The 14,636-nt window shown below is 42.3% G+C and overlaps 1 protein-coding gene across 7 annotated transcripts in view; it reads left to right on the top strand.

Moving 5' to 3' along the window:
* Positions 1 to 13,864, top strand: part of Musk (muscle associated receptor tyrosine kinase) — an 85,207-nt gene extending 71,343 nt beyond the window's left edge. For all 7 annotated transcript variants that reach the window (XM_021159732.3, XM_021159730.2, XM_021159729.3 and 4 more), the window contains 4 exons: positions 7,096 to 7,294; positions 7,696 to 7,887; positions 9,741 to 9,889; positions 13,171 to 13,864. In XM_021159732.3, the coding sequence (XP_021015391.1) occupies positions 7,096 to 7,294; positions 7,696 to 7,887; positions 9,741 to 9,889; positions 13,171 to 13,853 (1,223 nt within the window). In that variant the 3' untranslated portion in view covers positions 13,854 to 13,864. The remainder of the gene's footprint in view (positions 1 to 7,095; positions 7,295 to 7,695; positions 7,888 to 9,740; positions 9,890 to 13,170) is intronic.
* Positions 13,865 to 14,636: the final 772 nt, after the last annotated feature.

Below are 14,636 nucleotides of genomic sequence, written 5' to 3'. Positions count from 1 at the left end.
GGGCATAGCTTGAGTGTAGAAGAGCACAAAGCCTACCCCCACAGTGACACACTTCCTCCAACCCACTTCAATAAGGCCACACCTCCTAATATACCACTCTCTATGGGCCAAGCATCCAAACACATCAGACCACGGAGGCCATTTCCATTCATACCACCACAGTTGGGTTTTACTGTTGTTGCTTCAGAATACCCTATTTTCAGTATAATACTTGCAACATTAAACCAAATGATTTTAAAAGGGTCATCCGAAGAGCCAGCAAAACAGCTCAAAGGGTAAATCCTGATGGACCAATCCCTGGGACCCACAGGAAGAAGGAGAGACATAGCTCCTACAAGTCGAAATACTGAGCAACACAAACTAGCCACAGATACTAATTTCCTAGTCTTTGCAAAACAATTTCATGAGATGTTTGATAGATTTGAGAAAATTAGCTCCAAATGTTGTCAAGGGATCGCTTTTTCTGCATGTAGGTGGGTTATGTCTATGCTCTCTGAGTTAAAAGCAAGCAGTCATCTCTGTCATCGTATAGTGGGTCAGTAATCTAACAACGTGTCCTTATTACACACAGCAACTTGTGCTCTATGGAATATAGTGAGTCCTCAAATAGTCCTTGCTTTATGGTTTTTTTTTTTAAAAGATCTTTTTACATTTAGTATGTGTGTGTGTGTGTGTGTTCACATGCATCCACAGGTCAGAGGACAACTTATGAGAGTCAGTTCTGGGAATCAAACTCAGTGCACCAGGCTCAACTGTAAACATCTGGCCCACTGAGCCATCTTGATGGTCCTGCTTTTTGGTTTCTTAATAAATTCCAAAAATCGTTTCTAGTTCATGGTGGGGGGGGCATTAGGGAGGGTTTTTTTAATCCTTCTTTATCTTTGCCTTATCATCTTCTTGCTCAAACATGGAAACTAGGGTTCCAGTAGTTTCTGGGTTTGTTTTACTTTAGTATCTTTGCTGAAGTGAAATAGCTCCATGAACACGTCATGACTGTGAGATATTTACATTACTCTGTGCTGAGCATACTGTTGGTCTCTTCTGTGGGATGTCACATACCTTCCAGGCACAGTCAGCAGGGAACATGCCCTCTGTTTCAAAACCTTTGAAGAAGAGAAGTGCAGTCTGGCTTATTCTGGTTATGGAGAGCTACACTCCATCCATTTTCTTGTCCCTTCCAACTTTCTCATCATTCAAGAACCTGGACAGTGAATGACTGTGTGCCAAATCCTGACAAACCGATTAGTACGGTGGGTACACAGTCTCTCCTAAGCCCCCCACGGCCCTATAAGAGTGTGTGCCATGACCATGCTCCACTCCACATCCTAGTCAATGTGAGAAACAGGTCAACCGGCTTGTCCCACATGACCTGTCCAGTGTTGGGGAAAGCCAATATTCAAGCCCCAGTTTGTCTGATTCGGGCTACATCATCAAAGTCTAATTTTTACATCGTTATAGCTTATGCTTCTCTATTATCTTCTTTTTTTAAAAAAAAATAAGTATTTATTTATTCACTTTACACCCCAGTATCAGCCCTTCCTCTCCTCCCAGTACCTCCTCACAAAAGTTTCCCCCCATTCCACCTTTTCCCTCTTTAAGTGTCCCTCTGAGTATCACCCCCCCTCCACACACAACAAGTCGCTGTAGGACGAGGTGGATCCTCCCCCACTGAGGGCAGACAAGGTGGACAATTTAGGGGGATGGCATTCGCAGGTAGGCAAACAGGCAGCAGACTCAGAGATAGCCCCTGCTTCTGTTGTTGGGGGACCCGCATGAAGACCAAGCTGCTGATCTGCTACATATGTGCAGGGAGTTTAGGTCAAGCCTGTGCTAGCTCTTTGGCTGGTGGTTCAGTCTCTGGGAGCCCCTAAGGTCCAGGTCAGTTAACACTGTCCTCTTCATGCCCATCAATCCTTGTCTCAATTCTTCTATAAGACCCCCCCACAGGTCCATCTAATGCTTGGGTGTGAGTCTTTGCATGTCTTTCCATTGGCTGCTGGATGGAGCCTCTCAGAGGACAGTTATGCTGGGTTCCTGTCTGCAAGCATAACTGAATATAATTAATAGTATCAGGGTTCTTGCCCATGGAATGGGTCTCAATTTGGGGCAGTCTTGGTTGGCCATTCCTTTAGTCTCTCCTCTTTGTCACTGCACATCTTGTAGGCAAGAAACATTTTGGGTTGAAGGTTTTTGTGGGTGAATTGCTGTCTATGTTCATAGCAGCTTTATTTGTAGTAGCCAGAAACTGGAAACAATGTAGATGTCTCTCAACTGGAGAATGGATACAGAAAATGTGCTACATCTACATAATGGAATACTATTCAGCTACTAAAAACAAGGGCATCATGAATTTCTTAGGCAAATGTATGGAACTAGAAAATATGATCCTGAACAAGGTAACCCAGATTCAAAAGGACATGCATAGCATGTATTCACTTAGAAGTGAATATTAGCCATAAAGTACAGGATAACCACACTATAATCAACAGACCCTTAAAGCCCAAATAACCAGGAGGGCCCAAGGGAGGATGCTTGAATCTTTCTCAGAAGGGGAAACAAAATAGATATGAGAGGTCTATGGAAGGAAGGAACTGGGTGGTAGAGGGGATGGGGAGGGGAGTGAGGCAGGGGAAATCATATATAGGGAGAGCAGGGGAGAGTATTGGGGTGACTCTAGCTGAAACTCCTGGCCGTGGGGGATATGGGCCCTGAAGTGGCCACCTCCTGTACCCAGGCAGGACTCCTGGTGAAGGGATATTATCTTCTTTTTAAATTTCAAAGGCATCACATGAAAAGCTTGCCTGGTTGTTGTAACAGATTCGTTCTAAAAGAGATGCCCATAGAAACACCATATTATTATTATTATTATTATTATTATTTTGAAGTCTCTTTCAGATTCATGTGGTCTTTAGTTAAGAGATGTTTTGTGTATTTTCTCAAAGCAGGTCATGAGAGAGAATCCTTGAGGGGGTAAATATCATCCAATAGTCTTATCTTACCTCAATCACTGAGGTAAAATAGCAAAATACGAAGACCTCGGGTAACGCTGCAAGTCTCTAGCTAGTCTGCAGAAGTAACTGCACCTTTTCTAGCTCCTAGTTTGGAAAGCAAAATAGTTTCATATGTCTGGACTTTTGTCTTTATAATTTGTTTGTTTGTTTGTTTGTTTGTTTGATTTTGTTTTCTGTCAAGACTGAAGCTTTTAGATTTTCTCTTTACCAGTGTGCGTGTGTGTGTGTGTGGGGGGGGGGATACCCAATGGTGTACATCTTTCTGATACCTTAGGAGGTCATAACAGGAGGTTGTGATCAGCCATGCTGGGAATGATGTCATGGAGGTCTGCGTTGCAACTGAGACATCTTCCTCATGCACAAAGCTGACTAACTGCGGCACTAAAAACCCTCCTGTGGTTTTTCCATTTGCTTTGGTGCAAAGGTCAGATAACTCTGATTGGCATGTGAGACCTTCTTGTGACCCAAAGCTGAGATCTGCCTTAACGGTAGGTATTCCAGCTGCAGCAATGAAACCCGCAGGTGCACCTTTGGAGAAGCACCAAGCAGCTTGGTTCCGACCCAGGACATATGATTTCTTCTTTGTAAAACACATCCTGGCTGTCCAGGATTAAGACATAGGCATATTTGGTGTCAAGTGAGGACCATACATGGGGTTGCAGTTGATTAGCTTCAGATATTGCTATCTTCTCATTGAAACCCTACATGGCAGAAGGGGAGGCCTCTGAGATCTCTTTGATAAGGGCATGAATCATATATGGCTTTTCAAGAAATACAAATGCTTGAATGATAGCAGCTTTCTACCAGTGTTGTCTCTTTGTTATTTATGTCTAATTTAAATTTACATTAGAAGATGCATGTATGCCTAAACCATACCATTACTGCCCCTACATGTTCTTGTGTATCCCATTACTACTTTCATAACATCCTCTTTCATTTCGTTGCTAGCAATCTGCTTATCGATTGGTTCCTCCTTGACAATTTAGTTCATAAAACTCCTGATTTCTAAAAACCATTAACAATAATCAATATGCTAGTGTAAGGATGAATGATCATTTGGCAATTGGAGAAAAAAGATAGGGTTATAAAATGTATTAAAGAAAAATTAAGGATAAAAAGGAAATTTAATGGTAATCGGGTTGGGTCATTTGGCTCCAGAGAGGTGATTGACATGGCTCTGGAGAAACCCAGAGCGACTTGTTCTTATGAGCAACAATCAGAGAATCATAACAGAACTACCCAGAAAAGAAGAAATCTTTGAATCCACACAGCAGAACTACTGATCAAACAATTTAAATCCTTTCATTAAAAAAAAGTGAATCTTACAGAGTGATCATGAATTTTTTTAGGAACCCATCATTAAAATCTATTTAATAATAATTTGGTGTGTGTTTGTGTGTATGTGGGTGGTTTGTGTATGTGTGTGCACATGTGTGAGGGTAGATGCACGCATATGTGGAGACTGGATAGATGTTGATGTCCTCCTGTATCACTAACCACCTTACTTTTTGGAGGCAGTGACTCACCCATTGGTTAGATGGGCCAGCCAGGGAGCTCTGGGACCCAGCTGTCTGTGTCCATGCCCAGTGTCGGGCTTACAAACACATGCTATCATGCTCTGTTCTCCACTTGGGCTCTAGACATCCTTATTCTTAGGTAGCAAAGGCTTTATCCAGAGAGGCAATTTTCTGATATTTTTTGGAAAAAAATTACTCATATACTTCCTAATTATGCCATATCAACTTCACAAATTATACTATCTCACATATTATATACATTATGAATAGCTCTGTAATACCCAGATATAAGAATAGATAATAATCTATATATTTGAACAGTGATTCCTACTGCATTTAGAATGGGAAGTTTAGCTGAGTCTGTCAGACCTTCCTTTGGATTGTAGAAGCTTGGGGTGACTGTGGACCAGGGTTAGAACTTGGGAAGTCGAAGCCCACCACTGCTGTGTTTTGGTAAGGCAAGCTGTCACTAATCCCATGCACATGTTTACTGCCGTATTGAGTATCTTCCTGCCCCATGTCTTCCTAAGTCACTGCAGGGACTGTGCTTGACCTCTGGATTTCAAAAACACTTGCTTGGCCAATGGTAGCCAGGGGTACTCACCATGTCCGCTCCTAGACTAGAAGTCATACATAAACACCCCTCTAACCTGTACTTTCCTGAATGCTGTATCTCAAATGGCCCTGGGCACTTTCTGTATTAAAGGTTTTCTTTTGTTCCATCGGAAGTGCTGAGCTGTCCCCACTCTAAACTAAGAAGGCAGACTCTGTGGCACTATTTACAACCGTCACTTTAAAAAGTGCCAGTTTCCAAATATCATTGGCTCCTGTTGGAATATGGGTTTTTCTTTTGTGTTTTTGATTTTTTTATATTAATTAATGTCTTCCTGATTGTGAATCCTCTTCCTGTGTTGGGGTCTGTCAGCAACTGCTCACTTAGACACTTCTAAAGTTCTGTCAGATAATTGGAGTGTGCCCTTTCCCTTTGTGATATTTTCTGGGTTGCCTACTAGCACTGTAGATTCCTTAATAGGTGAAAATAATGTTTGCTAGATGGGACATGTTGTGATAACTAGAATTTTACCTCTCCCAAGTCTCACAGAGTATGTTTGCCATTACACAATGGTTTTTAAAAGAAATTTCTTGCTTATGGCTCTACTCATGTATATTTTTCAATTCAAGTTCGGTAACTACCGTGCTCCTATCATTTTCTCTAAGATTTTCAAATGTAATTGCATAATTATGTACTATTTTGTCTTTATTGATCTGTGAGTCTCTTGAGATAACCCTCTTCTTTCTTAATTGCTGCGTTCGTGGCTTTTGTTGTCTTTTCCAATTAAAATTCCACTCATCAAACCATGTTCTAAATATTTAAAAGACTAGAAATTTTGCTCTTCTCTGTCATTTGTGGTATGTGTGGTCTCCCTTAGCAACCTCTGCTTGCATATGGATTCCATCATGTCCCTGGTTCCCTTTGTTCTCAAGAGTTACTGTTACTTGTCTAAAGTCTCACATCCCGTCCATCCTCTTCCTTGTGTCTAACAGAAGAAGATAGAACCATGAGTTTATCAATGAATACAACTTTAGACAAATTTCACATATGCCATTAAGACTTCTGTTTTCTGACCTATAAGAGTGACTACTTATAATATTTTTAACCAGAAAGGTTACAGATCTTTCTTTTCTTCATAGTCCTGTTGAATTTTATTTAATCTCTCACTATATTCATTTTTGGTGAGAGAACAGAGCTTTATGATTTATGGTTTTGAAAGTAATTGAGGTTTTTCTCTGTGGCCTGGCATTAGCCACTCTGTTCATGATTCCCAGATATTTGAAAAAATAATCTCTCCTTTTAAGCTGCAAAGTTGATTCTTAGATGTCAAGACTCTTTTATGTCATGTGCTAAATATCTTGTGTCCATGTTTCTGTCGTTATTCACTGTACACAGAAGAGTCAAGGTATGTGCGCTGAGGTTGTTTAAATATCTCTACCGTGCTTGGAAGCTGCAAGCAGATCAGCAGTAGGGTGGCACCTGCTGATTTCCAGCACAAAGGCAGAGTTCACTTGATTTTAAATCTCCTTGGCCTCTTACAGGGGAGTCTGATGAGAATTTATGGTTTAGGTGAATTGGTTTCTGCTCCATTATGTTCCTATGATTTCATTTTTCATCTTCGTCATTTTTTATTATTTATAAACCTACTACTACACACACACACACACACAATGTTCTCATCTTCACCTGCAGTCTCTGCATGAAAACATTTTTAGTTATTTTTAGTGTATAATTTTCTGAGCACTGTCAGTCATACACAGAAGACAAGGAGCCTAAGCCTGGGGTTTGCCTTTCTTTAGGAAAGCATATTTCTCCTCTGGATCTCCCCTTCCTTGCAAATGAACCTTATTGGATTATTAACGCTACACTTTATACATAGATAACAGAGCCTGGTACGCTCTAGAGAAGCTGACACCCTAGCATATTATTAAGGCTGTGGTAGCCAGGGCTTCCCCACAAAAACTGATTTCCAATGGTTCCAAAGTAAGCACGAAGAATTCTTGTTTGCTTGCAGCATTCCCGTCAATAACGTCCTCCAGGCCGAGCGCGGACATTCCAAACCTGCCTGCCTCCACCTCTTCCTTTGCCGTCTCGCCTGCGTACTCCATGACCGTCATCATCTCCATCGTGTCTAGCTTTGCCCTGTTTGCGCTTCTCACCATCGCTACTCTCTATTGCTGCCGAAGGAGGAAAGAGTGGAAAAATAAGAAAAGGTGAGGATTGCAGCCCCATCCACGTACTCACTTTTGGAATTGGGGTTGAGAAGTGTCTGTCACACCACAATTGTCTCGCTGATGTCTGGACCCTGGCTTTACAAGTAGACATCCCTACTTTGAACTTTTAAAAGATCACATGTTCCAAAGTCAGTTTTATAGGAGATAGAACTTAAATCATCATTTGGATGGAAAAGGCTACTCTTTTATCCTGTCTTCTCCCGCTGCTGCTGCTGATGATACGGATGGTGACAAAATCTATTGACCGAAGACAGAACAACATACTTTATTCTCAAGCCCAAGAGCCTCTAGCCATCTTAGCTCTATGTATTTCTGAGTATCTTTAAGGACCTAGGTCTAAGTGCAGAGGTCATTGTTGATCTTGCCTCTCTCACGCGCAGAGAGTCGACCGCGGTGACCCTTACCACGTTGCCTTCCGAGCTCCTGCTGGATAGGCTCCATCCCAACCCCATGTACCAGAGGATGCCACTCCTTCTGAATCCTAAGTTGCTCAGCCTGGAGTATCCGAGGAATAACATTGAGTATGTCCGAGACATCGGAGAGGGGGCATTTGGAAGGGTATTCCAAGCAAGGTAAAGTTAACCACGGGGTGGGGGTGGGGGGGGGATCTCTGCTAGAATTTACGGTGTTTGGAAAATTACCAGATTATTAGACTTACTTACTATAGATACAAATTATTATCAAGTTATTTAATTCTTTACGCCATGTGTTTGTATTGAAGACTGTTTTGTAAGCTTTTATTTTTTATTTTACCTGTATTGGTTTTTTTGCCTGCATCTGTCTGTGATGTGGGTGCAGTGCCCTCAGAGGCCAGAAGAGGGCGGGGAATTCCCTGAAACTGGAGGTACTTAGAGATGCGTGTAAATCACTCTGAGGTCCCTGGAAAAGCAGTGTTCTAAGCCTTCTCTCTACCTCCACAGGCTTTATTGTAAATCTTTTTTTTTTAATTAGGTATTTATTTCATTTACATTTCCAATGCTATCCCAAAAGTCCCCCACATGCTCCCCCACCCACCCACTTCCACTTCTTGGCCCTGGCGTTCCCCTGTACTTAGGCATATAAAGTTTGCACGACCAATGGGCCTCTCTTTCCACTGATGGCCAACTAGGCCATCTTCTGATACATATGCAGCTAGAGACACGAGCTTGGGGGGGGGGGGGGGTACTGGTTAGTTCATATTGTTGTTCCACCTATAGTGTTGCAGATTCCCCCAGCTCCCTGGGTACTTCCTCCAGCTCCTCCATTGGGGGCCCTGTGATCCATCCAATAGCTGACTGTGAGCATCCACTTCTGTGTTTGCTAGGCCCTGGCATAGTCTCACAAGAGACAGCTATATCAGGATTCTTTCAGCAAAATCTTGCTAGTGTATGCAATGGTGTCAGCGTTTGGAAGCTGATTATGGGATGGATCAATGTTCCCCCTTCCACTAGAAAGTAGCATGTCTAGAAAAAAATGTAGTTTGCTGAATATAAATGTATAATTTATAGGAAATCTCATGAGTAGTTTATTAGAAATTACTAGTAATCCAATCATCATTTCTTTCTAGAAAATAATTTTCATGTTTTAACCATAATTTCTTACATTGCTCTGATAATAATCCGTATTTACTTCTTTTTTCTCTCTCATTATTTTCTGCTTCATTTACGGACTCCTTGGAATTAGTGTTTAGGAACTCAAGTTTGACTTCTATGGACATTAAATAGACATTTATAGAATAACCAAACAAAGGGTAATGTAAAAATTCAAAACCTCAGTGAGTTCAGGAAAGGGGTCTATATTAATACAATCTTTGCCCATTTTGTTTAAAATGGGGTAAAATACCTACTCTGTGTGGACACAGACCCACAGACAATTATTTAGCTGTGCAACCGGATATGGGCTTGGGTTTAATCACCAGTGGTCACTCTCATCCTTGAGCAGATGTCATCCTACTTCCACTTAAAGTAGCCTTGATATTGAGATTACATTTAAAGTGAAATTTCACACACTTACTGTGCAATTGGCAAGATACAACTTTACCCTGTGTTGAGGGAAGACAGACAAGCAGTCAGCCATAGTCTCTGAGCTTAAGAATTTGGATTCAGGCTAACCAGTAGGGGGTTACAATTCCAATTTTCTCTCTCTCTCTCTCTCTCTCTCTCTCTCTCTCTCTCTCTCTCTCTCTGTCTGTGTGTGTGTGTGTGTGTGTGTGTGTGTGTGTGTGTATGTGTGTGTTTTCTAGCTGGTAAGTAATTGTCAAACATAGCCTGTGTTAAGAATAACTAGTGAATTTCTTATTTGCATCAAGAAATGTAAGCATGACTTACTGTTATTGTCTTGCTTCGCTTTATGACTCTGGAAAAGGCTGAATACATATGGGGTGTATAGATGTGAATAAACATATTCACAGGGGTTAAAACACCACCATCTCTGGTCTGTCCATCAGGGCCCCAGGCTTGCTGCCTTATGAACCTTTCACGATGGTGGCCGTGAAGATGCTTAAGGAAGAGGCCTCTGCAGACATGCAAGCAGACTTTCAGAGGGAGGCGGCCCTCATGGCAGAGTTTGACAACCCCAACATTGTGAAACTCTTAGGTATGGAAACATAACAGAGGATAGTTTGCTCCTCAGACAAGAGGGTTTCTAAACTTCTCTTTTTGTCTCTTATGTATTTATCCAGGGACTTCAACCCTCCTAGTGTTGGCACTTACAGGCATGTGTTACTGTGCCAGGCCTTTACATGGGTGCTGGGATCCAAACTCAGGCCCTCATGTTGGCTCCATGGACACTTCATGCATGAAGTCCCTGGGCCTTGAAGTCAGCCAGCCTAGTGACACTGGTGGGCTTCAGGATCAGGGAGAGACTCTGTCTCAAAAAAAAAAAATAAGGTGGGGAGCAATTAAGATAGACACTAGACATCAGTGTCCATACTCCACACTCATACATGTACACATGTGCCTGCACATACATATATCTTTACACACAAACATTAACATATACATATACAGAGACAGAGAAGGAGGAGCAGGAAGAAGAAGGAGGAGGAGGAGAAGAAGAAGAAGAAATGGAAAAGTGATGGGGCTTGCTTGAGAGTTATGTAAGACTAGATCAGCTAGTAAATGCAGTGGAGAGATTGGAGGATCCTACTAGGCCTTCATACAAAGAACCAAAATGACCATGAATGGGAGAATTAGTCTTCCTCAGGGAAGAGCTCACCAAGTCTTTTCCAGTACTAGCTGGTCAGTCCTGAAAACATTTATACAAGTAACATTGTACAGAATGACCAGGTTGTATTTAGGAATACATTTGTATTCTATACATGGACATATATGTATGTAATAACAATGAAGACAGAGACCATGAAAGAGAGTAAGAAGGGGAAATTATATAATTGTAGTATAATCTCAAAAATTAAAAAAAAAAAACCCTGGCTTTTAAAATGGGAATCAGTATAAAGTCTAAGCCATGAAGTGCCAAGCCATAGCATGAAGTGATTGACAGTCCCCCCCACCCCCACCCCCCAAAAAGTCTATGTCTGAATTGTTGAAGGGGGATGGTGGAAACAAGGAGATGGGGAGTGTTGTCTTTCCATGTGCAGAAGGACGTTGGTACAGGCCAGGGAGTGGTGGCAAGGTAGTGAGAGGGACTGGGGTCGGTGTGGAGTTCAGAGGTGGAGCCAAATAATCTCCAGAGAGAGCAGATGGGAGTTGTGCCACAAGAAAGGGTGGCGAGGAGAAGACAAGCCATGTTTTGGCTGAACTTCGGAGTGAGGATAGTGAAAGGACGTTCCTTCAAGAATCGTGAGCTAGAACTTTCCAGTAGAGTTGAAAACACAGTGGGTAAGCCAGCTCCCTTCTACTGCATTGATCTAAACCTCCCATTCACCACTGATGGGGCTCAGAGAATATAACAACAGAGTTTAAAAGAGACAGATAGCATGTTTCTTTTTAAAACTTTTGTTTAACTTGAAAGCCCTTGGCAATGATCCACAATGAGAGCCAAACTGAGACACTATTTTGTTGCAAAAGAATTTGAACTGTTCCCTCAACTGTTGATACATTTGTATATGTGTCTGCAACTTTACAACATCCCTGGTCCCCTGGGCTGATACCAGCTCAAGCCAGGTACAGTGAGTACACTGACTTGTGGTTACTGCTTACTGTGTTTCTACATCACTGGTAAGATTGTCTCTCAAATTTATTACCCAACAAGAACTAGGATTGACTCATAGTATCTGTAATCCCAGTGCCTAGAGGTAGAAGAAGGATCAGGACTTCAAAGACACAATTGCCTCCAAGTAGATTTGAGGACAGTCATAAGACTCTATCATTCTCTCTCTTTCTCTCTCTCTCTCTCTCTCTCTCTCTCTCTCTCTCTCTCTCTCTCTCTCTCTCTCTCTCTCTCTGTCTCCCTGTCTCTCTCTGTCCTCTGTCTCTCTGTCTCTGTCTCTCTCTTGCAAACACACACACACACACCATTTTCTCTTGCAAGGAATATGTTGTCTTGGGCTTTCTAATATAAGAATTCTTTCAAATCAAATTTAACTAGTGTAACAACATCAAGGCCATCTAATAGTACAGGTAAATGATTACTGACAAGACCAGAAAAGAGACTGTAAGAGGCACTGGGAAGTGTGACCAACTCTTGATTTCCTCTTTAATGTATATACTGTCTGCTAAAATCCTTTGAATTACAAACGTAACTTTAAAAGTCCCTATTCCTTATTTCTCTTCTTTCTTGCAAACTGAGACTTCTAATTTTTCCCTTAAAAAAAATTAAAATGTGTTGTGGTTAATGTCTCCTCCCAAATGTGCCCCAGCAATGAAAACACGACACAGTTAATATGATTACATGCTGATTCTCCAGACCATGGGCTTCTGCTCCACTCTTCTTCATCTTTGTCTTCCTCCTCCTCTGCATCCTCTCCCTCTTCCATTTTCTCCTTCTTCTCTCCCACCTTCTGCTCCACCTTCCCTTTTATCTGCCCAATCATCAACTCTCCTTAATTTTACAAATTAAGGTAGGGAACAGGTTTACAGGAAATCACTGAGTGCTGACTCATTCCTTGTTAACAACCACTGCAGGAGAATGAAATTAACATCAAATATAACTAGCCCCAGGGCTATCCACAACATAAATCTGTCTATTTTTACTGTGATGTGGAATTAGGCCTACCAGTTTTCATGGTGTAAGCTCATTTTTTTCATATATAGTTTTCTCATATATAGAAATATGCTAAGGTTTTTCAAATGCCGTCCTGACACTTATGTGTGAAACTCTGCGTATATAAGCATTACTTTCCTTAGAGAATGAGCATCAAGGATAATAATCTAAATTTCAGACACCACCTAAGAATGTCCTCTAAGATCCTTGGATTGTTCTAATTGTTCTTCCTCAGTGTGGTAGATCTTCCTCGTTCTCACTGCTCAGCTATCTAAACAGAACCATTGCCTCACACATTCCCAGCAAGTACCCATTCCTGAATCTACTTGCCATGTGTTACTGTGCATCTGCTGTCCAGATACCTGGCTAGTCTGAGTGATTCAAACAATCAGGGGGCATGTTCTCTCTATTCCAAGAGATAAAATGTTGGGGAACATCGCTAATACAATGAATGAGCATGAAGTCAGGTGGTAGTAAATGTGGGAAGGTAACAGAGGGAAAAGTTAAGAATCGAAGAGTCAGGAAAGAAAAGGAATACACGGACTCTTACTAGATAACAGGGGATGTTTAAGTAAAGACGTGGGAGTCAGAGTATGACTAACACCGTCCATAATAAGTGAGACACCATCCTTTCTAGTCTGGTCCTTTGATTTTTGGAGTATTCTTTCCTTGTGGATAGACTCGGTCTAACTATGATAATGTTTTAACCGCAGGTGTGTGTGCTGTTGGGAAGCCAATGTGTCTGCTCTTTGAATATATGGCCTATGGTGACCTCAATGAGTTCCTCCGAAGCATGTCCCCGCACACTGTGTGCAGCCTCAGCCACAGTGACCTGTCCACGAGGGCTCGAGTGTCTAGCCCTGGTCCTCCACCACTGTCCTGTGCAGAACAGCTCTGCATTGCCAGGCAGGTGGCAGCTGGCATGGCCTACCTTTCAGAGCGCAAGTTTGTCCACCGGGACTTAGCTACCAGGAACTGCCTGGTTGGGGAGACCATGGTGGTGAAAATTGCAGACTTTGGCCTCTCCAGGAACATCTATTCTGCAGACTACTACAAAGCTGATGGAAACGACGCCATCCCTATCCGCTGGATGCCGCCCGAGTCTATCTTCTACAACCGCTACACCACGGAGTCGGATGTATGGGCCTATGGTGTGGTCCTCTGGGAGATCTTCTCCTATGGGCTGCAGCCCTACTATGGAATGGCCCACGAGGAGGTCATTTACTATGTGAGAGATGGCAACATCCTCGCCTGCCCTGAGAACTGCCCCTTGGAACTGTACAACCTCATGCGCCTGTGTTGGAGCAAGCTGCCTGCTGATAGACCCAGCTTCTGCAGTATCCACAGGATCCTGCAGCGCATGTGCGAGAGAGCAGAGGGAACGGTGGGTGTCTAAAGTTGACCATTCTCAAACAACACCCAGGAGGCTCTTTTCAGACTGTGAGCTGGAGGAACCCTACAGCAGAGGCCCTGTAAGACCAGATAGGAGGAGTTTAACTCAGACATCACGTGCCAGTTGATTGTTTGCCAGGAGAAACAGATGGTGAATAACCCACAGGGTTAAAGAGTCACATCGAAATAGGTAGTTGGAGATACAGGCTAGGAAAGAGGACAGCAGGTAGCTCCTCTCCCTCACAGGGACAGTTTCTAATACATATTGCATAATAAGAACATCCCCGGTTACCTTCCTACATAATCCGTCAGAGCCAGACTGCTATGCTTAGGTTGAATCCAAACCTGGATGGGCAACTTCATTTTTAACAGAAGACATCCTGCCCATTGCAAAAGCAATGTGTCTTTGTGTATATTTAGGTAAAGGACTGAAAACTAAAGATAGGAATCCATTCTTCCGCCAGTCAAGACGCAACACGTGGCAGGGTCTTGCTGGTGTTTACTTCTTCCTTGCACAGAATCTGTAATGTTGTATTTGCATTCTGGAATTGAGTATCTATTTTACTGATAGACTTTTGAAGAATAAAAAGTGGAAAGCCTGCAGGCTCTGTGCTGACTGCAATTCCTGGCTCCGTTTCCTGGCTGTCCTCCAGAGGTCCTTCCTTGGTGTGCACACATCATGGATGTGACTCACCTCATTCCTCCTGTTGGTTTGGTTTTTTTTTTTTTTCCCTAGAAAAAAAAAATATTTCATAATGTATCAGTTAGTCTGCTTCTTTCTTTGAGA

This window comes from Mus caroli, unplaced genomic scaffold, assembly GCF_978045245.1.
Source record: "Mus caroli unplaced genomic scaffold, Mus_caroli_1 scaffold_6, whole genome shotgun sequence".
Taxonomy (NCBI): domain Eukaryota; kingdom Metazoa; phylum Chordata; class Mammalia; order Rodentia; family Muridae; genus Mus; species Mus caroli.
This window is presented reverse-complemented; position numbering and strand designations above follow the sequence as displayed.